The sequence below is a fragment of the Tripterygium wilfordii genome, chromosome 2 (genome assembly GCF_013401445.1).
Source record: "Tripterygium wilfordii isolate XIE 37 chromosome 2, ASM1340144v1, whole genome shotgun sequence".
NCBI lineage: Eukaryota > Viridiplantae > Streptophyta > Magnoliopsida > Celastrales > Celastraceae > Tripterygium > Tripterygium wilfordii.
The window spans coordinates 9,076,497-9,098,736 of NC_052233.1; the positions used below are offsets into that span (position 1 = coordinate 9,076,497).

Below are 22,240 nucleotides of genomic sequence, written 5' to 3' on the forward strand. Positions count from 1 at the left end.
GTTCTCGCATAAAATTCCTTTAAAAAAATAATGTTTTATGTTAATATATTTCAACATACATCAGGTTTTTTTTTTTTCCCAAACATATTTTGAAGCAAGAGCTCCTCAAACGAACAATGGCGGTAATTTATATTTATTCACCGATAAAATAAGTTAGTGGTCCAATTGGATCCCCATCAGAAAGTTGTAAGGATTAATGGATTATGAATAAGAGCCAAATAATTCGGGAAACCCAAATGTGCAATGAGGCAAAATTTTATTGAAGAGAAAAAAATGTCATAAAAAAATGTCACTTATCAGGTATGTAAGAAGAGTGAAACGGTAAAATATATAGTATCCGACTATTTGGCGTTTATATGGGCTAAAAGATTATGGTTCTTCGAGAACCACGAGTAGCTTAGATGACATCCATGTGTGATATTTTATAGATGTCTCGAGTTTGAACCTTTCCTCTCCCTTCCCTTGTATTAAAAAAAATCACTTCAACTACTTATTCAACAAAATAAATTGACTTTTGAGAAGCAAGAGCCAAAAAAATACATTATCATTAATTAGTCAAATATAAATTATTATTATTAGTTACTATCCACTTAACCTAGTTGTTCGACCACAAAAAAGAAAAGGAATTGTCATTAGGTACTTTCAAAACCTAACAATTAATATATCCTTGTTTGAGTAAAATAGAGTGGTGAATGCCATAATGTTGGTGCAATCGGAGTGACCTACCACAACTTGCCCACCAACTGTCTTGACGTGACCCTTAAAAATCAATATCATATCAAAGTGGGTTGGTCAGATTAACATAATGATCATAACCTTCTTATACCTTAATTATCATTAAACCTAATTGGGTTAATTAGCGCGAGTGTGACTTAATTGAGTCAAAAGCCCTCAAACTACCAAACTTCCCCAATCACTTTCAAAAATGTATTCACATACACGTTTTTTTTCTTCTTCTTTTTTTTAAATGATTCACATACAAATTTAAGTAAGTTTAGTGAGGTAACTAGCGGACAAGGAAAAAAAAATAATTTGTTAGACATTAATGGAGTCTACGGTGGAGCGAATGATAGTATTGGTATGGTGATAATGTGTATTGTAATCATACTCTATTACGAGAGTTCACTCCTATTCGGAGGCATGAGCTCACATATGAATTTTTTATAAACTTGCCCTGCATGCATAGTTTATGAATTAATACGCAGGCTCGATAGATTCATTTAGTAGATACAAAAAGGATAGTGACTGCGGAACTTACCTTAAAAAGACAACTAAGATGAGAGTATTTTATCGATATAAAATGGTTGCATAGGTGAGAAATGTGGTCTAAAAAACTTCGCATGTCAACCTTATCCTACCAAATTTTGAAATTATTTAAAGAAAAGAAAAAAAAACACTGAAAAATTCAGTTGGAAACTTACGAATTTTTTTCTCTTGAAATAATTTCTTGCAATCATATCCCAATGAATTGTATCCAACGCAATTGATGTCTTGCAATATTGTTATGATTCAAATTTAACGACTCCTATTGAATGTTCTCAAAATTGAACACCCAAATCACTAATAAGAATGATGCAATCATATCTCAATGGATTGTATCCAACACAATCGATGTCATGCAATATTGTTATGATTCAAATCTAACAACTCCTATTGAATGTTCACAAAATTGAACACCCAAATCACTAATAAGAATGATGTGTATCACTTTTATGACCAAGTTCCAATCTCTCTTCCCGTTTAAAAAAACATTAAAGAGAATGAGATTCAGATTTGGAGAGAGAAATGGAATGAGGGAATGGGGTGAGTATGGTGGACAGTAATATAAAATTTATAAATGAGCCGAGTCTCCCTACACAAACTCGCGCCGTTCACTTCTCTTAGATTTATATTAGTTGCCGCTATTCTTTCTCCACTCAACGTCTCTCTGTTCTTCGCGTCTCCTTCCTTCCTTCGTCCCGGTAATTTCAGGTAACATTCATTTACATTTTCTCTGTATCTGTATTGTATTGAATTTGATTGACGGTCTCACTGCGATCGGTGATTATATATTACTCGAAATGAAATAGAAATCGCAATTGACGATAAGTATTTGAGATTCTACAGCGAGTGTTTGCTTTGATTCTCTTTTCTGGAATTTGAATTGAATTCCGGATCTCGCATTCATGTGGATCAAGATCTGAACTGTGAAGCTTTTTTTTTTTACGTAGTTAGGGTAATTTTGTGGTCTGGTACTTTGTATGTACTATGTGGTCTTTGGATTATTGCGAACATTTCATGGATCTAGTGATTCCATCATAATCAGTTTGTTTGGACCTATAGTTTTCTCGTCTCTCTCCTCTCTATAACGTTTCGACTTCTCCTCCATGTCGATCGAGTATCAACTTGATTCAGAGTTAGTGTCGGCTTAACATAGTCACTCCATTGATTAACATTTTCATCTTACACTAGTTGCATGCCCGCACTTCGCGCGACACATATTTTGATTGAAAAATAGAGATGTGTGAAATTTTTTCGATACTTTGTTAACATGAAGAGCAGTAGAGCTTTAATTGTAGAAAATAAAAATGATTGTGAGATGAAGGTAAAATATATACAATACCTTTTTTTAATTTGCTAAGAAATTTTTTTCCATCCACGGCTTGTAATTAACTTTGCTAACAACGACCCTAAAATTCTTGATTTTGTATAGTTTCCCCTCATGTAGTTGCTCCCGGAAGCGTTCCGCTTGACGTTTCCATATAATAGCATGTATTTGTGTTCCCTTTTAAAATTAATCAATACTTTGTTAGCATGATGAACAACATCAAATAAATAGCAAATAACTATAATACATTTTATCAATATGCTAAGAAAGGGAAAGAACTACAAATTACACTCATAATACAAATCAAATAAATTTTGTGGACCATAAAATTATGTAATAAACAGTAGAGATATTATAGAATAAATAAAACAAAATAAGAATACATCAAATTAAGTGAAGATGGTGTTAATCACGTATGAAAGCAAATCAAAAAATTTAAGGTAGGTTGTAATTTTTTTTAAACTTGTAAACTATTGAGGGAAAAATACATTAGAAGTGTCTAAGATCATGTTAATATGTGGATGTATAGCGGAATAGAAGAAAACATCACAAAAATCCTCACCTCGCGATCAAGCAAAATCATGCCAATACTTATTGTTTCGTCCGTCTTGGTATTCCGTGATTCCCAAAGTCGAGTGAGCCTTACCACAACATGCGAATCCATTTGATCGGGGTTTAAACCTTTAAGCAAACCCTCTGCCATTTTTACTAAATAATTTTTTTGTGAGTTGTATGGATGATGGTTTTAAGGTTGTGTTTCAATGGTAAGATGCCACCTTTTATAACATGGAGGGTTCCAAAAGTAACCTTAATCATCTTAATGGGTAATTCATATTGTTAAATGGTGGTAATTAATGCCCAAAACACACCAAATGTTTTCAAACTAAATACTACAAATGAATTTCATTAATTGAGTCATATCAAAAGACTCTCATAATTAGCAATACATGGCTTTTGAGAAACCAAAACAACATCAAACCACTCCTATGAAACATTAAATTCTCATACAATTCAATATGATTTTAAAATTATTTGAATACTATTAATTGTATGAGTGTGGTTGTGGGTTTTAAAGTGTATGAGTGTGGTTGTGGGTATTAAAGTTTTGCAATATATTTATGTGTGTGGTTGTGGGTCTTAAAGTTTTCTAATATATTTTAAAATTTTCTTTTGTCTATGTAAGCTTTTTTGTAAAGGCGTCCACGTGGCACCATGAATTGAGGAGAAGCCTTGTGCATCCTCAGTTATATATATATATATAGATTGATTTTCCGTGTTTTTGTTAAGAGCAAGTCGTCGTTTCCATATTTATTCTATTCATTTCACTATTTCAGGCAGCAAGTAATGATCATGTATTATTAATATGTGGATTTTCTTGATAGGGCTTCCCATAAATTTTGCTTTTATGAAAGCTGTTCTATAATCTAAATCCATATTAGGCTTGTGTCTTTCCTTTTTTTTTTCTTTCTGTGAAGTATTATTCATAAAAGAAATCAGAGATTGAAGAGCAGATACTTGATTAAATTTGGTAAGAAGCTATCTCTCTTCTTCTTAAAAAACCATTTATGGCGATATAATTCATAAATTCAAACAAATGACAACTCTGTGATAACAATTTTGGAATTGCAGGTACAATGCAGCACTGTACAAAAGCCAAAGTAATACACTCAAGACCCAATATCCATGGCAGGTTAAGTTAAATCCAAACCCAAAGTGAATTTATTTTTCATTGCACACAAAGCACACCCACACGTACAAACATGCATATTCATAGTATTGCGCAGGACCCAACTTGATCTGGTTTTCCAGTGCCATTGTTGTCATGATCAGTAACCTCTTCTTTCTTGGATTCTGGAGCTTCTGGTGGTGGCTTTACCTGTTCATCATCCTCTGTAGGTGGTTCTGCTGGTGGGTTCTGGGGCTCGGTTTCCTCTGTTTTTGGGGGTGGAGTTGGGACTACTTTTGGGTACTGGAGATAGAGAATTGTGTTCTTATATCTTGGTTTGGCATCACGCATGTCATCCTCAGTTGGAAACTGAATCTCCTTGTTTACACGGCTCCATCTTTTGCCGCCGATCGGCCGTTCTCCGGTGATCCTCATGATATTCTTATCATTATCGTAGCTAACCTTGACTTCGTACCTCCCCTTGAAACCTGTAAAATGGTACAACCAAAACTCTGTTTCTCGAAACTAAATTAATTATCGAGTAAATATCATTTTTTGATAATTTTTTTAGTGATCAAATTTGCTATTTACTCCATTAGTTGATTTGCAAAAAGAGAGTTTTTGAAATTCTCAGTTCAAACACATTGAAGATTTTGTCTGTTCTAGGCCACGGGCCTGTACGGATTTGTTCTTCAATAACCGTTGCCAATGGTACTTAAGCCCATTGAAACGTATCTACAATGTAAAAGGAGTTGAGCTTTACTTATAAATCACTTGGTTGAGTTATGTTAAATTGGTTGAGTTATGTTAAATTGACGTCGAACTTTTTTTTTTTTAGTATTGACAGGGGATGAGAAAAACCTGAAAAATGCAGCATCACAGTATCAGTACTTTCAGCCCCTGGTACTGTTTCAATGACTGGTTCGAATTCTTCGTACTCGCGATTTGTATCCTTGTCACCCTTCTTGTTCATCTTTTTCTTGGATAGATTTTCTTTGGTACAAGCAACTCCCTCTGGTTTCTTTCAAAATTATGTGTCTATATATTTATATAGACACACACAAATGCAACATTTTCTTGGTGATTTCATTTACATTTTTCTGTTTTTAAAAAATCTCCTCATGAATCATGAGGGGCTTCATAATAAAAAGTTAAATAATTCGAGATCCTTCATACTTTACAAAAAAAAACTATGTGGGATCTTCAATCAATCAAATAAATTGTTGTTTACCCATGTATATCATAAATTGTTATGATGAAAATTAATTATGACACATAATAATCATGGTGTTGATCCTGATTAAAGTTTATATCAATATACTAATTTATGGTTCAAATCCACTATGCAAGGTTGGTGTTATAATTGAGTTGCACAACAAATTTGTATCTCAAGAGAAGCATAAGATTATAATAGGGGAAATTAATAAAACTTGGGCTTTCTTACATCAATTTTGCAACAAAAATTAGATTGGACTAGAAACACAATATGTAATAGCCTACCCATCCCTGGACCTAGTGACATTTTGTATGTTTTGGGCAAACTCATGCTAATCTGCATGGATTTATTTTTCTGCGCCATTTAGCCCAAAAAACGCGTTCATTAGGTTAAGAGATTTGACCTATTATATTACGTACTCAACTTCTTTCCCTGAACGATTTGGGATTTAAACCGCTTTTCCACCAGATAGCTCGCTAACGCTAAGCACCACCAAACTTGACACTGTAAAGGTTTGTGGCCTCACCCCACTCGAGCCGGGTCTTACATAATATAAGATGTTCATGCTGATACCATTTCCATATATATAAATTTTCATATTCCACTATTGTGTGAGAAGTTTATTTCAACAAACCAATATTAATCTCAAAGGGATTTTTATTAATCTAGCCAGAATTGACTAGTGAATTAAGCCCCTTATTTCCTCTTTTGGTTCTCCATTACATGTGAATAATATGATACCTATCCTAAGCTTGATAATCAGAAGAACTGGTTTCAGTTGTGTTAGATTTCACCAAGGACCTAATTGCACTTTTTGCAGACAGCACAATCACCACAATGAACAACACAACCACCACCATATTCATCAGCTTCTTTGGCTTCTTCATCTCCACCATCAACCCACCAAGACCCTGCTTATCCTTTTGTGCTAATGAAGGCTTGTCAATCTTTGCAGGATTTCTGTTGATTGAATCAACATCACTACTTTTCTTCTTCCCATGATCACTTGGTGATTCCTTCTTCTTCTTCTTCTTCTCCTCTGCTTCCTTCTTTGGAACATTGTTTTCAGTTTTTGGCTTGTCAATGCTAGTCTTTGAAACAGCTTCTTGAAGGACAGCCTCTTCTTGCTTCTTGTTTTCTGGTGCTTGTGGTGTCTGATCATTTGTGGGCTTTGGAACTGATTCTCGCGGTGGCTGCACCTTTTCTTGCGGTGGCTGGGGCTTTTCTTGTGGTGGGTTTTGAGGAATTGGAGCCTCTGTTGGGGGCTTTGGCTTTGAATCTTGTTTTGGTAACTGGTCTTGTGACTTTGGTGCCTCTGCTGTTGGTTTTTGTGTTTCTGCTGCAGGAGCGATGTTTTTGGGAAATTTGATGGAGAGTGTACCCCTCTCAAATTTAGCACTTGTTTCATTGGTGTTACAGTTGGAAGGAATCTGCAGTTCCTTCTCGAATCGACTCCATTTGTTGATCCCAATCGGGCGTTCTCCGGAGATTCTCAGTTTATTTGTTGAAGTAACTTGAACCTTCAGCTGCTCCCTTTTGAAACCTGTAATACAATACAATCCAGTACAGAATATTGTAATTAATATTGTTCTATCATCTATGTTTGTTTTTGTTCTTCATTGACACTGGACACTGTGAAGACGTAAATTTTGAGTTGCATTTATACGAAGTGGTCCGTTGTACTCCATCTATTGTTTTTAGTTGTTTAACTTGTTAGTACAAGCTGCGTGGAACATTTCATACCAAAATGATGTCAAAAGATATAGTTTTGTTCGAAACTGGACAAAAAAGTTAAAAGTTTCGTCCATTGAAAAGAGCGTTGAACAATTCTAAACCGTTAAAAGGATGCCGGAATATAATATGACAGTCTATACGTGACAAAGAGTTTTCAAGCAATGCAGGAATGAAAGGGTAACCTTTTGCACTGCAGTTGGATTTTGTAATGAACATTTTGATAGGAAACTAAGACAAACCTGGTAGAAAGACGTTCAAGACATCAGCTGTAGGTTCTCCTTCCCATTCGGTGGATGGTTCGAAATTTTCATACGCAGGATTAGCAACAGGCCTTTGGTTAGCAGCCATTTCTCAGCCTTGTATTTCTCTTCTTCTTCTTCTTTTCTTTTGCTGGTCAATTTGATCTTATTGCCCTGTTGAAAGCTCTCTTCTTTGGTTTGTATATATACATACACCAAAGATATATATTTGATGTAGGAGACTTCTGGGTTTTGTTTTTCTTCCTTGTGTTGTCATGATTCTCATTCTTTCTACACTTCATTTGGGCTTGGCTTTTCTTTGTTTATAGTTATTCAGTTATTCTTTCCAAATTTCTTCCTTGTGTTCCCCTTTCAATGACTTGGAAAAATGCCACAGATGGTCACTTCGTGCAGAGGCAAAGTGCAAAATTCTTTCTTCAAGGACAAGTGTCAAGAACCAATTTGCCTTGTAATCAACAGTTTTGGGCCTAGATATTGTCTCTCTTTTCTTTCTCCCATACGGTTTGTTGGGCCATACAGCCCATTACCAAAAGAGACAGGGGTAACTTTAATCATATCCATAAGTTTATTAAAAACACCCCAACTTAAGTTGCTGCAAAATCAATTAAGGGAGTGTCTTTAGTAAATGTAAGGATGTGACTAAAGTTTCTCAAAAGATAATTCGTCCTTCGTTTTATGGGTTGAGCTGAGCGGGCCGGGATTATTGGGCCCGTTGGCCCATAAAGTTAAAAATTTACCCGATCGGACCTCTCACTACGGGAGGGAGACAGAGTTCGTCACTAGGGTTTGCGAAATTGATCTAATTGTTATGGCGGCCGGTGGTTTGCGGTGTCTAATCATCAATGCGGTCACAAGAACTGAACAGAAGGAATTGGTGTTAGTAGAGCACTGTAAGTAGTCGTGTGGATTCAAAGAGAACTAGGGTTTACGAAATTGTTGAATTTATCATGGCGGCATGTGGTTTTGCAGTTTCGAATTGTCAATTCCGTCACGACAAGAATTGATCGGAAGGAATTGGTACTGTTAGCACTGTAAATAGGTGTAGATTCAAAGAGAACGATCAGGAAACCTTTCAATGCCAAAAATACTCCCGTTGGGACTGATCACTATAAGTATTCATCCACATTGTCATGCACTCGATTGTTATTCAATTTTTGCACCTTCTATTAGTAGAAATAAAGTTGAAAAACTAGGGTTTAAAAAATTGTTTGATTTGTCAGGGCGTTCTGTAGACTGCAGTTTGGAATTGCGAATCCGATTGATGGATCAGAGGAAGATTTGATTCGAAGAAACTAGTGCTAGTAGCACTGTAAGTGGTCGTATGAATGGAAACTGAACAATATGGCGGTGGGAGAGAGAAATTTCGTATCGTTGTTTGAGGGATTTAGTCGGAAATCCATGGCTCTCTCCGTCTACGTGGAAATCAATTCCTTTGCGGCATTCGCTTTCCCCACTCCTATTCTTGTCCTTCCGAACCCTACATGCACATACGTTCACATACATGTTTATTGACTAATTGTACAGGATTGATGAATCTTCCATGCTGTTCAATTGCACGAGTAATGCTTTGACTACATGCTTTTTGTTTGGTGAACAACTAGGGTTTCGTTGACAACCTTAGACATTCCAATTGTTAATGCTCTTAATCTTGTTTGTTTTGAATGTACCGTGCCACTTTGTAAGGGTTTTTGAACTGTTGTTTCGTATGTTATAGAAGTACTTATTAAGATCATGCAAGGCGAAGCACTTGTAACACTTGGATGATCAACAACAAGGCATATAACTTTTAGTTGGCAATATGACCAAATATATGTGCACAGTTTTGAGTGACTGTAAAAGATTATTTATGAGCTTCAGTCGTCAATTTGGTTGGTATGAGATATTTGTTTATTTCTTTACAAACAATATTTTTGTTAATCATAGCTTTTATTTGTTTATGTGTTTTCTAGATGTGTTGCCTACTCTACCATCTAAAACCGTTGTGAAAGACATCTGATATTGCGTACATGTGACTACGTGAGCATGTATATTGGTATCAAAGAATTTTGTACAATTTCATGTCAACTAGGTAAACTTCTATAATTTTGGTGGTTAATTTTTGTAATGTTCAAATAAAAGTTGTGTTCCATAGATTTTATTTAATGTTAGTTTCATTTCTGTCAACAGTGTCTATTTTAGCTTAGTATGTGCCTCGTGAGACTCCATTAAACTAATGGTTTTCTGCTCTGACATGAAAAAGCAGAAAAGAAGAGGCACTTGATAAGCCAGAATCACCATTCTGGAACGCTGACTGGAAATGGACCAACTTAATATGTTGATAAAGATGAGGTACATTTGAAAATTCTTCCTTTCTCCTTCAGTTTCTCATCACTTATATAGTTATATTTTCATATTGTTGTACAATGTTCATACATGGGAGCCTACATTACCTTGCCCTTCCCTGACCCTTTCTCCACTTTTATTTTGCGTTCTATCTGCTTTTGATATTATTTGATGATTACTTAGACAAGGTTTGCAGGTTATGCTTATACGCATAAAAATGCTTTGAATAGTGAAGAGAAAAGTAATATTTGAATGTTATGCAAGGTATTGCATTATTTGCTCCTTTAAGGGAATGCAATGAATTTCTGCGGGAAGAACTTTTTATAGAGATTTAAATTTGTTCACATGTTTGCATAAAAATGTACTTTTGTGAACAACTTAGATCGTCTTTTAACAGGCACCAGGGTCAACATTACAGCAATATGTGCAGCACAATTATCACACGTATCGTGGTGCAGGTTTCTTCACTCGCTTAAGCATGAAGTTTGAGTTAACTGTTTGTCTTTCCTCTCTTTTTTATTTACTCTGCTAGAATGATTCTGTGATGGGTAAATTTTTTAAAGAATGAGTTGAGTCGATGTTATCATTTAATTATCAGCTGAACTTTGTTGGGCTATTACATGATTCATTTCCACTCTACTAGTAGCAAATGCATTACTTTCCATCTGGCGAGATATATTTGTATGATGAATTGTTAGACTTTTCCATGCTTAAATTTAGTTTAAAATTCTTTCTAATTTCCAGGAAAATAATACGTTGTTTGAATTAGGAAAAAAAACTCAATTTGACAGAATTTTCTAGAACTTGACCCAACTTGACCCCATTAAATTAAGTGAAATACCTTCGAGAACAAATGATTATTATTGTGATAACAAATGCAGTTGTTGGTTTCTTTTCTATATACTTTTGTAGTTGTTAAATTTAGAGCTGGGGTAGAAGTTCAGGAACAATTCTTCTGATTTTTTCTGGTGGCACAAAGTAATTTGAGAAGTCAATTTATATGTCATTGTGATATTCTGTAGACGTCTTTGGAATGGCATTGATTGAAACGCGGACCTGTAATATATGTATCTACACCCATATACACATGCGCGTGCACACACACACACATATATCCTTATATGTTTCTTTTATCTTCAATCCTTCGAACTGAAGAGTTCAAAGAAGTAGTCCTTCCTCCCAGAGCTGAAATAGCTGGGCTTATTTCTTCAATGGAGGTAATGCGGACTCTTATCCTTCTTGGTACTTTCGAATGAGGCAAGGCCTTTCCCTATCACGACCTCCTTCCTTTATTCGGCTCCCAAAGACCCTAAACCAACCGGCTCTGTTCCCTCTATTAGAAGACCACTCCCTCCGCGTAAGATGGATGGTACCCACCCTCTCAGGGCCTTGCCTTCCTTAAAAGTTGTCGCTCGATCGAAAGGATATAACACATACGAAACCGCTCCGTGGGCTTCGCTTACTTTCTGAGGTATAACCTCAGAGTTTGCCAGGCCAGGAGTTGCAGTTGCCGCTCTTTCTCTTGCCGCTGCTCTCGTTTCCGTTGCTTGTCTCTTTCCTCTTGCTTTTCTTTTGGGGAATTAGCCCTCGGCAAGGAAGGTCAAAGATATGATGGACATTGAGTCGGTGCATATGGAATATCTAATTGATTCTCTACACGTGTAAGATATTGTGCTTCTTTTAGGTATTGTGATGCCATTTGCAAGAGCATTTATGGTGAAAATTATGTAAATATTCATTCTGAAGAAGCATTGCATTATCTTTTAACTGCTGAGCGCTCCTGACACACAAAAGCAGTAGTCTGATTGTTTCTGCAATTAATATTTGGTCCTCCAATACTGCATATTTATCTAGTGAAAGCCTTTTTGCAAGTATTTTGGAATTAGCTTGTGCAAATTTCATTAGCTACCCTTGCTGAGATTTACCTTATGTATAGTGACGGAGTTTGATGTTTAGTTTGGGATCTAAAGTCTTGATAACTATCATTTTTTTCTTGTACGCATCGTATAAGTTTATGACTGGTGTCCTTCCTTTACAGTGGGATACCCTTGTTTGGTTTTGTCATGGGCTATTGATTTACGCACCATTTTACCTCTGTGTACATGGATGCACCTTTGGCCTTCTTTAGTTATTTGCCTTGCCAGATTATGGTTTGATTTATAGTTAGAAACAAACCCTTGGCAGATGTTTTCTCTCGTATGAAACACGGTCCAATGCCAGGAACATTGCAAGCATTTTGCAATGTGCATTAGACTTCAGGTTTTGTCTTTGCCGGGGGCTTGGGATGGAGATTTGTGGGGTAAATTTTCTAGAGTTTGTATCCCAGGTAATTCTCATATCTTTATTTAGTTTGTTGGGTACAATTTTAAGTCAATAAAGTCCTCAAATAATCCTATCTATCGTATGCAATTGAGGTTTATATTACAAGAATAATACGGAGTATCAATTTGTTTTCGAATGTTTAGACTTTGGTGTCGATTTCAAATTACTTACAATTTACTTCGAAAAGCTTTTGTTGAAATCTGTAAATAAGAGACCAAGCTAACTGTGAACATGTTTGCACTTGTTTTCTAGGTGCTTGCCATAAAGCAAAAGTTTGAAACAAATCTCTGAGAATAGCATTTATGTTATGGTAAGTCGCCCAAGCATGGGCTGTTTGGGCTTTCCCATTTCTGGGGATATCTCAACTACGATGAGTACTATACTCTGTCCTTGGCAATGAAATCACCTTTCAATTTTTCATATCTAAGCTCAAAGGTTTTTGTCATGCTAATTGGTATGAGCAGCTGACTGAGATCAGAATTTGGTGAGAGCTAGTCTAGATGGCTTATTTTCGTTATTTGTTTGCTAAAAAAAGTTTGTGCTAAAAAAGGTGAGATCCGGTTTGGGTGGGTGTATATATGATATCATCCTTAACAGGCAATCTGATAGATGAGCTGAAAAGGATGTCTCCTTTTGATGTTTGTCTTTATAGAAATGTGCAATCGGACCCCATAGTTTGGTATGGTTGCATAAACGGTAGGAAAACTTTAGTCACATCCTATTTTTTATTAAAGACACTTCGTCAATTGATTTTTATAAGGGATGATCAACTTAAATTGGGGTGTTTTTAATAAAAAATTGGGTGTGACTAAAGTTTTCTTAAACGGTACTCGACGGTGAATCTATCTCTTGTAAGGGTGTTTATGCAACAAAATCAAAGTCCAGGGGAATCGAATGCATATTTACCCATATCTATAAGCAATATGGCCCAGGCCGAAAGTCGATGGTTGTGAGGTAATAAAAGAAACTTATGACGAAAACCTGGGGAATTCTCTTTACATTATTATTACATCAAAGAAAAGACGGAAAGGGCCGGCTCCTACCTAATACACCACAATATATAAAATTATTAAAACATAATCCTCTGAAACTTTAGGGAAATTGATCTTTGTTGTATGGCTAATATAGCACGGGGACTATTAAAAGTTTCTTAGGGCTACCTACTCTCCAAGTTTTTGATGAACGGTATACCAAAAGATTTCTATAAGGAAGTTTTGTGGTGTAAAGAAGAATCCCAAAAATAAGAAACTTTTTTGGGAGGTAATTCTTCTCGAGTGGCCACAATTCCCAACTCGCTTACCAACAACAAATGGAAGTTTATTTGACAAAATGAACGTTTGTCACAATGTAGTTTACACAAGTTGAAGATGATCATCGTACAAAAGTATAAATCATTTGATGTTGGAAGCAAAAATAATATTTACTCAATTATGTAAAATATATATACTTGTAGGGCACTAACAATCTTATACTCCATAAGATATGTTCTGTGTTGAGGTTTTTTTTCCTTGCACATCCATCCTTTATGGTTGCATATTATGTTACAATAAAAAAAAATTTGGTAACAAAGAACGACATAATATTGATTTAAATTGATCTTATTGCTATCTCTTATCTGGACCTACGAATCCATTTTCTAATTTTAATTTGAAGACATTCATCAATTTATTTCTGAAATTGATTACTGGTTTAATTTAGAAGTTTTTACGGTAATAATGTATTTTTCCTATTTATTTTCATAATTATATGAAAATAAATAAATAAAGACGGAGAATAAATTATTATTTTTTGTGTGTGCGTGTGTAAGAAAGAATAATTCCGTTGCCACCTACCAATGGCTGCCTTTTTTCTGCTAAATTTGGCATCAGAGACAACTCGTTGACTAGAAGATTGTTCATGGACGTAAAAACACACGCTCTTTTCGCCTGAAAGTGATATCCACTCACTCTGCTCGCTTCACTCTTCACAAAATTACCTTTTCGATTAATATTATTAATAATAGATTAAAGACTAGTAAGAGAACTGCAATTAATTGGTGACATCATTTGTGAATCATTCTTTGGCTCTTGCTTTTGCACCCTTTAATAGTTTATTTTATGAAGGGATGAGTTGAGAGTTGAGAGAGTGGCGGTTATCACTAAGTTCCAGTGTCTCGCAGAAATGGAGTTGGAGAAAGAGACAAGAGGTGGGAGTCTGCTGTTTGCTGTTAATGGAGAGAGGTTTGAGCTCTCCTCTGTTGACCCTTCTACTACTTTGCTTGAGTTCTTGCGTTATCAGACTCACATCAAGAGTGTCAAGCTAGGCTGTGGCGAAGGTACTCTCTCTCTCTCTCTTTCTATATATATATATATTTTTACACACAAAATACCCATATTTATGTATGTTTGTGTAAACTTAATCAATGAGAACTGCTGGGATTTGAATCTGGGTTACTCTTCCTTTAATGGGGTTTGTTCGTTTGAATCTTGAGTTGTATTCTAGTACCAGTCTAATGCTTGAATATGGATGTATTGCGATTTTGATGGGTGTGATCAGATTGCTCCCTTTTCTGCAGCCATAGTGTTTGATAATTTGACTTGCTTAATGGGTTTTTCATTTCGCTTGGAATTTATAATCTACATTAATGGTTTTTTTTAAAAAAAAAATTATCATGGCCACCTTTCTTATATAGAATAAGTGGTGGTCTGGATTTTCATCTTCCTTGCTTTACTTCCCTGAGATACTGTCCTTCAGCTGGGTATCTCTTATCTTATTTGGTAACACATGCTGGTTTGTCAAATTATTTTTATGCGTATTTGCAGAACAAATAGTGGGGCAGATTGGGGGTAAAATTTAAATCTTGGATCAACAATAGACAGGATCCAACATAACAATTGCCTGTCTTTGCTTTTTGGTTTCGTGGTCCATTCTTCATTTTTCATAAATATGTTCGTATCTACCTCGAAATATCATGTAGATGATTCATAAATACGCCTTTTGAGTTATGGTTGCAGGCGGTTGTGGTGCTTGTGTAGTTCTGCTTTCCAAGTATGACCCTATACTTAAGCGCGTTGATGATTTTACAGTGGCTTCATGTCTCACACTACTTTGCAGTGTGAATGGATGCTCAATTACAACATCAGAAGGCTTTGGGAATAGCAAAAATGGATTCCACCCAATTCACCAAAGGTTTAGTGGTTTTCATGCTTCTCAATGTGGCTTCTGTACACCTGGGCTATGTGTTTCACTCTTTTCAGCCATTGTTAATGCTGAAAAGACCAATCGGCCAGATCCTCCTCCCGGATTCTCAAAGCTGACAGTTTCTGAAGCTGAAAAGGCCGTTGTTGGGCATCTTTGTCGTTGTACAGGGTATCGCGCTGTTGCAGACGCTTGCAAGAGTTTTGCCGCTGATGTTGATATTGAAGATTTAGGGTTGAACTCTTTCTGGAACAAGGGAGATAGTAGGGAAGTAAAGATAAACAAACTAACTGCATACAATCATAATGATAAAGTTGTCACATTCCCGGAGTTCTTAATGAGGGAAATGAAATCTGCTATGACTTTGGATTCTAAAAGATATCATTGGTACAGTCCTGTCAGTGTTGATGAGCTTCAAAGCCTGCTAAAAACAGTTGAGGCAAACTATGGAACCAGGATGAAATTAGTAGTTGGTGATACGGGTAAGGGATATTATAAGGAAATAGAATTCCATGACATATACATTGACCTTAGACATATACCTGAACTCTCTGTGATTCAGAGGCATCAGAATGAGATTGAAATTGGAGCAGCCGTGTCTATTTCTAAAGCTATTGAAGCTTTGAAGGAAGAAAACAATGCTGCACTTCACTCACAAGGTGAGACAGTGTTCAAAAAAGTTGCTACCCATATGCAAAAGATTGCATCGATATTCATTCGTAATACAGCGAGTGTTGGAGGAAATTTGGTGCTGGCACAAAGGAAGCGTTTTCCTTCAGATCTAGCTACAGTTCTTCTTGCTGTGGATTCATGGGTCAATATAAAGACAGGTACTAGGCGTGAAACGCTTACACTGGAAGAATTTCTGGGAGGGCCTCCATTGGATTTGGAAAGTGTACTTTTAAGTGTTATAGTTTCAAATAGGGAGTTGATGAGCAATTCATCATCTGAAATGAACAAAAAGTTGCTATTTGAAACCTATAGAGCTGCACCTAAACCCCTAGGTAATGCATTAGCTTATTTAAATGCTGCTTTCCTTGCTGAAGTGTCTAGCTCTAAATCTTCCGTTGGAATTATGTTGAACAACTGTCAGTTGGCCTTTGGTGCTTATGGGACGAGACATGCAATAAGAGCTAGAAAGGTTGAGGAGTATTTAACTGGAAAAACTTTGAGTGCTAGTGTTCTATATGAAGCTTCACAGTTAGTGCATGCTACTGTGGCACCTGAATATGGCACCTCAAGTGCTGCGTATAGGTCAAGCCTTGCCATTGGTTTTCTTTTTGACTTCCTTGGCCCCTTAACAGACACCGCTAACATCTCTAGTTGTTTGTTGGATGGATGTGATACTACTTCCATCTTTCTGGATTCCAAAGTGATGCGGGGTAAGGGCCAGGTTGATCGTGTGGAACTCCAAACTTTGCTATCATCCTCAAAGCAGGTGCTTGAAATCAGTGAAGAGTATCGACCTGTAGGTGAGCCAATAACAAAATCTGGAGCTGCCATCCAAGCATCAGGTTTGTATAATTGTCTCTTACTTCACCACCTATATACTAGCAAAACTTGCAGGCATGTGTTGCTTTATCTGCAAGTTTAAAGAATACTTTTCCAGCAAACCTTTTTCTGTTTGTTTTCATCTAAGTAATCACAAGGAGTTTCGTTCCCTGGAAAAAATTCAAAGCCTGACGTATTGAGTGACATATGTTTTAGTCTATGTGTTTATTAAAAGTCTTCATCATGCTTTATCTCTGTACATTTTTTAGGACAGCTACATGAATCCATAACAACATTTAGATGAAATCCAGTGCATGGATTCTCCTCTGCCTTGTTTATAGTCTATTAAAAGTAAGTTTCTTTTTTTTTCTTAAGAACGTCAACCAGTAATCTAAAGCCATTCCTATCTCTCTCTTCATTGGAACAAATTTCATGAAAGCAACTTGAATTCATTAAAACTGATGTGGAGAAGTCTGTTTCTTCAGCTTGTACCTAATGTTTTTGTAATGGATGGTGATTAACGTCACTCAATGTAACAGCGAACCAACTCGGCTTGTTCATCTATAGCTAATAGCTCTTTGGTAAACAACACCCGTGCACAAGGCTATGGGCAGGGTTGTGATCAGGCCACTCATTGATTTCTCTCTGAATTTCAGCCAAATAGTTACCTTATATTATTTCAACGGGTTCCAAGTATTTGCACAATACGTGTTGCTTACCTGAACAATTTATGCAGGCGAGGCTGTTTATGTGGATGACATTCCCGCTCCTATTAATTGCCTCTATGGAACTTTCATTTATAGCACGAAGCCTTTGGCGCGGGTTAAAGGTATAGAATTTGAGACTAAATCAACCCCGGATGGAGTCATTGGACTAATTTCTTTCAAAGACATTCCAGAAGGTGGGGAGAACATCGGTTCTCAATCCATTTTTGGTAAAGAAGCTCTATTTGCTGATGAGCTTACTCAGTGTGCAGGACAGCCTGTTGCCTTTGTGGTAATTCCAGGATCCATAATTCTTGTTAGCATTTTACAGTCACCAGGCTTGAGGTTTCATTTGATTGCTTCACGGAGATTTTTTTTTTACTAACCTACACTAAAAATGGCTTTTCTAGGTTGCAAATACACAGAAACATGCAGATATGGCAGCGAAACTTGCAGTGGTTCATTATGATACAGAAGATTTAGAACCACCCATTTTATCCGTGGAGGATGCTGTTAAGATGTCTAGTTTTTTTGAGGTTCTTCCCTTTATTTACCCCAAGCAGGTTGGAGATTTATCAAAAGGAATGGCTGAAGCTGACTACAAGATAAACTCTGCCCGGGTAAATATCATATGGTTCAAACAACCCCACCCCCAACGTACTTCACCCAAAAAGGGGATCCTCTCCTTAGAAAAGCCTAGATTTTTACTTCGCATGCATAAACTTGGTATGTTAGAGTGATGCTTTTATGATTTAAGTTCTTTCAAATTTTGACATGCAGATGAGCATTGGGTCACAGTACTATTTCTATATGGAGAATCAAACTGCCCTTGCAATTCCAGATGAAGAAAACTGCATGGTGGTTTACAGTTCAAGTCAGTGCCCCGAATCCGCAGGCTCTACCATTGCAAGATGTCTTGGTATTCCCGAACATAATGTCCGCGTAATTACTAGAAGAGCTGGGGGTGGATTTGGTGGAAAGGCTATGAGAGCCATGCCTGTAAGCATCTACTTGCATAAATGTCTATATCTTGGAATTCTTGAAGGAATCTCTTCTTCATTGTTAAGAAGAGTAGCTTCGAGAGTTCTGCTAACCTATAAGTGTTGTTAACACAATAAGTAAATGGGTTTAAATATTTGCATTGAGAAAGGCTGAAACACCATAAGGGATAGCTTTTATTTATTGAGAGATGAAGTATATGCCATATTTGTTAGGTATAATTATTCGAACATCAATTTCTGTTCCAAACAGGTTTCCTTGAATGCCTATCTCTCTTGGAGTTTGATATTACTTTTTTGCTACTTCAGAAGAATAGGAGTTCTTTTTATTTCCCATTCTTTATTTGGTTTCTGTTGATCCAGTTTTTAAAATGTGATGATGCTTCAGGTTTCTACTGCATGTGCAGTTGCAGCACACAAATTACAGCGGCCTGTCAGGACTTATCTCAATCGCAAGACTGATATGATAATGGCAGGAGGAAGACATCCCATGGAAATAACTTACAGCGTAGGATTCAAATCTGACGGGAAGGTTACAGCCTTACAACTTGAAATATTAGTCAATGCCGGAATATCTGCAGATATAAGTCCAATGATGCCACGAAATATAATGTGTACACTCAAGAAGTATAACTGGGGTGCCTTATCTTTTGATATTAAGGTATGCAAAACAAACCACTATTCTAAGTCAGCTATGCGGGCACCCGGGGAGGTACAAGGGTCATTTATAGCTGAAGCTGTAATTGAACATGTAGCATCTACTCTCTCTGTGGATGTGGATTCCGTCAGAAAAATGAATCTCCACACATATGAAAGCCTTAATTTATTCTATGGGAATAGCTCCGGTGAATTGAAAGAGTATACTCTATCTTCAATATGGGATAGATTGGCGACATCTTCAAGCTTCAAACAAAGGACTGAGTCAGTAAAAGAGTTCAATAGGCAGAATATATGGCAGAAAAGAGGTATTTCAAGGGTACCAATAGTGCATGAAGTGATGTTGAGATCAACTCCCGGGAAAGTAAGCATTCTTAGGGATGGATCTGTTGTTGTTGAAGTTGGAGGGGTTGAAATTGGCCAAGGGCTTTGGACAAAGGTAAAACAGATGACTGCATATGCTCTCGGTTTAATTAAATGTGACGGAAGTGGAGACCTCTTGGAGAAAGTACGAGTCATACAATCTGATACCTTGAGTTTAATTCAAGGCGGGTTTACTGCTGGAAGCACTACATCTGAGGCAAGCTGCGAGGCAGTAAGTCTATGCTGTAAAGTATTGGTTGAGCGACTTACCCCTCTCAAGGAAAGCTTGCAGGAGCAAATGGGTTCCATCAAGTGGGAGACACTCATTGTACAGGTAGTTTTCTTCCCTTTTAGAAACTTTTACTTGCAATTACAGTGATTGTGTCCTTGGAGAGTAGAGTACTTGCAAAATTCTATCATCTTTGACTGATGCTTTTCTGTCTACTAATTAATTTTTGTCAGCGAAGGCCCTTGTTTTATATTAATCTGTCTAAAAGAAAAAAATTAATGAAGAGCCCCAAAAAGTGCTGAGTGCAGCACTGTGTACACAGGTTTCATTGTAGCAAATAGTGTTCGGACCTTAATCTAATCACTTCAAAATCAAAGCTTTTATCTTGTATAATCTAGAGTTGAAGGACTGTTATTCAATCAAATGCTAGTAATGTTTTTGCACTTCTATCACTGATATCGAAATCACTAGACTAGATAGCAGCACAATCAACATTGCACTGCAATCGCTGATTAGGTTGTGAACCAATCATGATTTAGGCAGATCTTCAAGACTGCTACGAACATTTATGTGACATGCACTGTGTGTCAGTTCAATTCCTATAACAAGTGAAAATGGAGTGATTGAATTTAATTTTGTATTCAATATAATACAGGCAACTCTGCAATCTGTCAACCTATCAGCAAGTTCTTACTTTGTTCCAGAATTGACTTCCAAGGCCTACTTAAACTATGGGGCTGCAGTCACCGAGGTGAGTCTCTTGGCACTTAAAATGGTACTTAACTGGTGCTTGTAAGTAAGGTCAGTCTACCAGATTGCGAAACATACTACACCGCTTAACTGAGTAATCTGTAAATCTGTACTTTCTAAGACCCCACTGCCACTTCGGGAGCCTTATGCCCTCTCTGTTGTTTCCTTTAAAGGGATTATCTGTGTAAATTTAGAAATTCTAATCATGAAGGTATCGTGTTTCAGGTGGAGGTAAACATTCTAACTGGGGAAACTACAATTTTGCGTTCAGATATCGTATATGACTGTGGGAAAAGTCTCAACCCTGCTGTGGATTTAGGACAGGTTAGGCCAACTACAATATACATACAGAATGATTTCAACTTTGTTTATTTTCTTTTCATCTTTTTAGTTGTTTGGATTTCAAGTCGTTTCAACACACGATATGTGTCTTCATAACGTTGTACTTTCATCAGATGTACCCAACATGATGTGACTTGCATAAACTTAAACTCCCTTTAACATGGAAAATGGTGTGACCATTGAGGTATTGACATAGTGATAAGGCTCCACGCATCAAGAATTATCTCTTCTGGAGTAATTTCAAGTAAAACAGATCAATCATTACCTATTTGTCAAAAATAGATGGCTGAATCGAAGTTGATTTTTGCAGATTGAAGGAGCATTTGTTCAAGGTGTTGGATTTTTTATGCTTGAAGAATACCTGACAAATGAAGATGGATTAGTGGTGGTAGAAGGCCCGTTCACATACGAAATCCCTACAATAGACACCATTCCAAGACAATTCAATGTTGAACTACTGAACAGCGGACATCACGAAAAACGTGTCCTCTCTTCGAAAGGTATGCCCTACCAAATCCCCACATGAACAAGTTCTGATAAGTTTATCCATGGTTAAAACATTGTCAATCATGAACTCTGACAATGATGTCTATGGTTTTACATCATTCTATTGTTAATTTTCCTAGAGTGGCCTGTATGTTGTAAAATTGAGTCTGGTTGTTATTGCAGCTTCTGGTGAGCCTCCACTACTCTTAGCATCCTCAGTTCACTGTGCCACAAGAGCAGCTATTAGAGATGCCCGCCTACAACTTCTCTTATGGAGGGGCATAGAGGGGTCAGAAGACTCGGATTTCCAGTTGCCCATTCCAGCCACTATGCCTGTTGTAAAGGAGCTCTGTGGCCTAGACATGGTTGAGAGTTATTTGCAGTGGAAAATGAGAAGACAGTGAAGAAGTTCTATGAGTTAGCTAAACTGAGACACGGGAGCTGTTCTTTTCATATTAAAAGGATAAATGATCCTATATGAGAATCCCACTCGCCAAGTAACTTCTTCTTTTTTCCCGGAAAATTAGCAGACCAAATCCAAATTTCTTTTTTCCGAAATTTGCAGTCATTACCCATACAGCATGTACAATAATTACAAACCACACATGTCAGATAAGTTCCATGGAAAATTCATACGTGATCTCATGCCTATAGAGATGATTGAACATTGGGTCGCAATGGAGGCTCACTGTTGGAGAAATGGGTTGGCCCATGGTTTGCCCAGTTGGTAATGAAGGCCCAGTGTAATGGCCCATTAATAATTTAATAGTGATAGAGAATTGGACGATGGTGGCGGTCAGCCGGTCACAACCTCACAGTGCCACTTAATTAAAAAGCAACGTACAACACTGGGTACTGGGTAGCAAACTAGCAACGTACGCCGACAATCGGAAATGGGCTGGCCCATGGTAGATTGGGCCCATCTTAGAATTGAGC

The 22,240-nt window shown here is 36.9% G+C and overlaps 2 protein-coding genes across 4 annotated transcripts; one reads left to right on the plus strand and one right to left on the minus strand.

Moving 5' to 3' along the window:
- Positions 1 to 6,017: 6,017 nt before the first annotated feature.
- LOC120012137 (inactive protein RESTRICTED TEV MOVEMENT 2-like) lies at positions 6,018 to 7,637 on the minus strand. The gene is made up of 2 exons (XM_038863425.1): positions 7,443 to 7,637; positions 6,018 to 7,012 (listed from the first exon to the last, which is right to left on the minus strand). The coding sequence occupies exons 1-2, from the start codon at positions 7,549 to 7,551 to the stop codon at positions 6,216 to 6,218; spliced, it is 906 nt and encodes a 301-aa protein (XP_038719353.1). The 5' UTR covers positions 7,552 to 7,637; the 3' UTR covers positions 6,018 to 6,215.
- Positions 7,638 to 8,185: 548 nt separating this feature from the next.
- Positions 8,186 to 21,879, plus strand: LOC120012839 (indole-3-acetaldehyde oxidase-like). 3 transcript variants are annotated; one of them, XM_038864378.1, is made up of 15 exons: positions 8,186 to 8,353; positions 8,433 to 8,575; positions 8,684 to 9,531; positions 9,706 to 12,111; positions 12,360 to 12,417; positions 14,266 to 14,421; positions 15,101 to 16,798; positions 17,512 to 17,771; positions 17,890 to 18,099; positions 18,260 to 18,478; positions 18,866 to 19,831; positions 20,382 to 20,477; positions 20,702 to 20,800; positions 21,129 to 21,318; positions 21,488 to 21,879. In XM_038864378.1, exons 6-15 carry the CDS (start codon positions 14,268 to 14,270, stop codon positions 21,706 to 21,708), a joined length of 4,113 nt encoding a protein of 1,370 aa, XP_038720306.1. In that variant the 5' UTR covers positions 8,186 to 8,353; positions 8,433 to 8,575; positions 8,684 to 9,531; positions 9,706 to 12,111; positions 12,360 to 12,417; positions 14,266 to 14,267; the 3' UTR covers positions 21,709 to 21,879. The 3 variants fall into 3 exon arrangements, with proteins under 3 accessions (XP_038720306.1, XP_038720313.1, XP_038720320.1); XM_038864385.1 differs by lacking the exons at positions 8,186 to 8,353; positions 8,433 to 8,575; positions 8,684 to 9,531; positions 9,706 to 12,111; positions 12,360 to 12,417 and having other exon boundaries at positions 13,972 to 14,421; XM_038864392.1 differs by lacking the exons at positions 8,186 to 8,353; positions 8,433 to 8,575; positions 8,684 to 9,531; positions 9,706 to 12,111; positions 12,360 to 12,417 and having other exon boundaries at positions 15,173 to 16,798.
- The last annotated feature ends 361 nt before the right edge of the window (positions 21,880 to 22,240 follow it).